The sequence below is a fragment of the Amphimedon queenslandica genome, unplaced genomic scaffold (genome assembly GCF_000090795.2).
Source record: "Amphimedon queenslandica unplaced genomic scaffold, v1.1 AMPQUscaffold_13459, whole genome shotgun sequence".
Lineage (NCBI taxonomy): Eukaryota > Metazoa > Porifera > Demospongiae > Haplosclerida > Niphatidae > Amphimedon > Amphimedon queenslandica.
The window spans coordinates 169427-171842 of record NW_003546305.1 but is presented as its reverse complement, the minus strand read 5'-3'; the positions used below and the strand labels follow the sequence as shown (position 1 = coordinate 171842).

General features: G+C 33.0%; 1 protein-coding gene across 1 annotated transcript; it reads right to left on the bottom strand.

Annotated features, from left to right (window-relative positions):
• Positions 1-680: 680 nt before the first annotated feature.
• On the bottom strand, positions 681-1885 carry LOC100637581 (ATP-dependent DNA helicase PIF1-like; the record flags this gene model as incomplete). The annotated part of the gene is made up of 2 exons (XM_019994945.1): positions 681-719; positions 1361-1885. Coding segments are annotated over 2 exons (564 nt in total), but the record flags the coding sequence as incomplete, so codon positions are not given.
• Positions 1886-2416: the final 531 nt, after the last annotated feature.

Genomic DNA, 2416 nt, shown 5'->3' with positions numbered 1-2416 from the left:
CAAACTTAAGGTTCAATATCTCACACCAGCTTCTTTGAACTTCTTCATTAGCAGGGTAATAAACATAATCCCTTTGTCTCCTTCTCACAATATCTGGGTTGGGAGGCTCTTCATAAGTAAAGATGACATCATCTTTTTTTGGATTACTTGTCTTTAATTTATTGCTTGAGAGTTTTATAGATACAATCAGACTACTACTACAATCGTCACTTTTTACAACACACTTTGTTTTATCATCTTTCGGTTTACATTTAATGTTTCAGAGTTTTATAGATATAATGAGACTACTACAACTATCATCATCTTTGACATTAAATTTGGTTTTTAGGTCTTTCAAATTAATTGAAACAATTAATTTATCATCTTTTTTTGAGCGAGGCAATACCAAAGCACTATTGTCAGTACTACTGTCTACATCAACTTTTCTTTTTTGGGGGCAAGGCTAATTTAAAGCATTATTGTCACAAATTTTACTCTTTTTGGGCAATTAGACTTTTGTAAATCAGTACTCTTACGTTTATTGCTACTAACGGTACTGTTACTAGTACTTTGTACATGACTTACAGACACCTTGGCATTCTTACTACAAGCTTCACCATGATCAATCATACCAGTCACTTGAATCTTTCTCTTCTTTCCTTTACGTTTCTTGATTTGAGGTAAGTCATTCCGAAATTTACTTATGAGGCGGTTAATTTCGTTAATGCACGGATTACTAACTTTAACAGAGAGAGGATCAAATGATAATAAATGTAATCCATTTTATGTACGTACATGAGACAATGCAACATATGCCATACCATCCCCAAAAACATCAGTAGATAAATCATTAATGGCTGTATCTTGTGAAAGGCCCTGACATTTATGAATAGTAATAGCATAAGAAAGTATAAGGGGAAACTGTTTCCTATGTATATGCAATTTCTTAGATAGCATAAATCTATATGTAACCCTTTCTATGTCACAAGGTACATCAATATGATCAAATTTGATTGATATACGTGTAGTATAAATACCCATTACAGTACCAATGGCACCATTAACTAATCCTACAGTCACATCAATATTACGTCTTAGCATTACTCTACAGCCTACTGCTAAAGACAATACAGTTTCTAAACCAGCTGTTTTGCTTGGTTGATCTTTTAGTTTCTCTAATTTTTTCATGTTTTTTGTCAAATTTTGCTGTGCTGCCACTTTCATCAACAACATCAACACATGCTAATTCTATTTTCTCAGTTTCTAGACTTTCTAACATTAATTCATTAATTTTTTGGCAGGCGTCTACCTTAGAAAATAGGCAAATTGGAGGATTTGTTCCTTCACTTTCCAATTCCTTATATTTTTTTTGTATTGAGACCTTAAATACGAGACTCTTAAGCGTATCAATAGTTTCATCAGTCAGACAGCCATGCTTAACAGAGTCAAGCATCTTAAAGAAAGTTTCGTCTCCTTTTTGTCGCTCATTGATTGTTAGTTCATCATATTCTACTGTTTCTTTCCATATGTTAACTGCATTTGCTGCTCCAAGTCTATTTTTTACTAGTTTGTTGCTAATTTTTTTAAATACTGGCCTACCATTAACTGGTGGCAATTGTAAAAGGTCACCTACAAATAAAATATTTTTGGATCCAAACCATTCATCAGTTCCAAATATATCTTCTAATTGCATGTGTAAGTATGCTAGATTTAGATTGGATACCATAGATACCTCGTCTACTATTATAATTTTTAAATTTTTAAGTGTCATTTTTATTCTTTTCTGAGCTTCTTTACTCAAAGCCCAATATCCAGCTGTCTTTCCCTCATGCTCTATTGGTAGCTGAAATAACCTATGTATTGTTTGTCCACCTACATTAAATGCGGCTATACCTGTTGGTGCTACTATAGCACACATGATTTTACCACTTTTTGGATGCCATATGTCATCCACTAGGCATTTTGTTGCCTCTATCAAAAACAATATACCAGTTCCACCTACACCACTAATAACATTCTTAGTGGTTTGATATTATCTAATCTAAGTAGTCTTGAAGACTCATTCTGTAATAAATCTTCACGTTCTTTTTGACTTATAAGATGACTCTTAATTTTATCAAAAATTCTTTTTTGATCTACATTAAGCATTGCCTATCATTGCTCTAATGTTAAATTAGGTACATTTATATGCATGTCAGCAATATCAGCTACTGCTTCCATTATTTCAACCAGTAATTGAGGCTCATCATCTTCCTTGTTATCAGGAAGTTCTTCAGTGAAACCGGCTTTATTTCTTGCATCGACTATTTTCTTCCAATTACGTTCAGCTTCTAACAATTTCTGTAGTTTGTTGAAATAAATTTCAATGCCACGTATAGATGCTTTTCTGTGACGCCTAAAAGCTTCTTACATTGTTTCTCCTTCCATTATAAGTGTG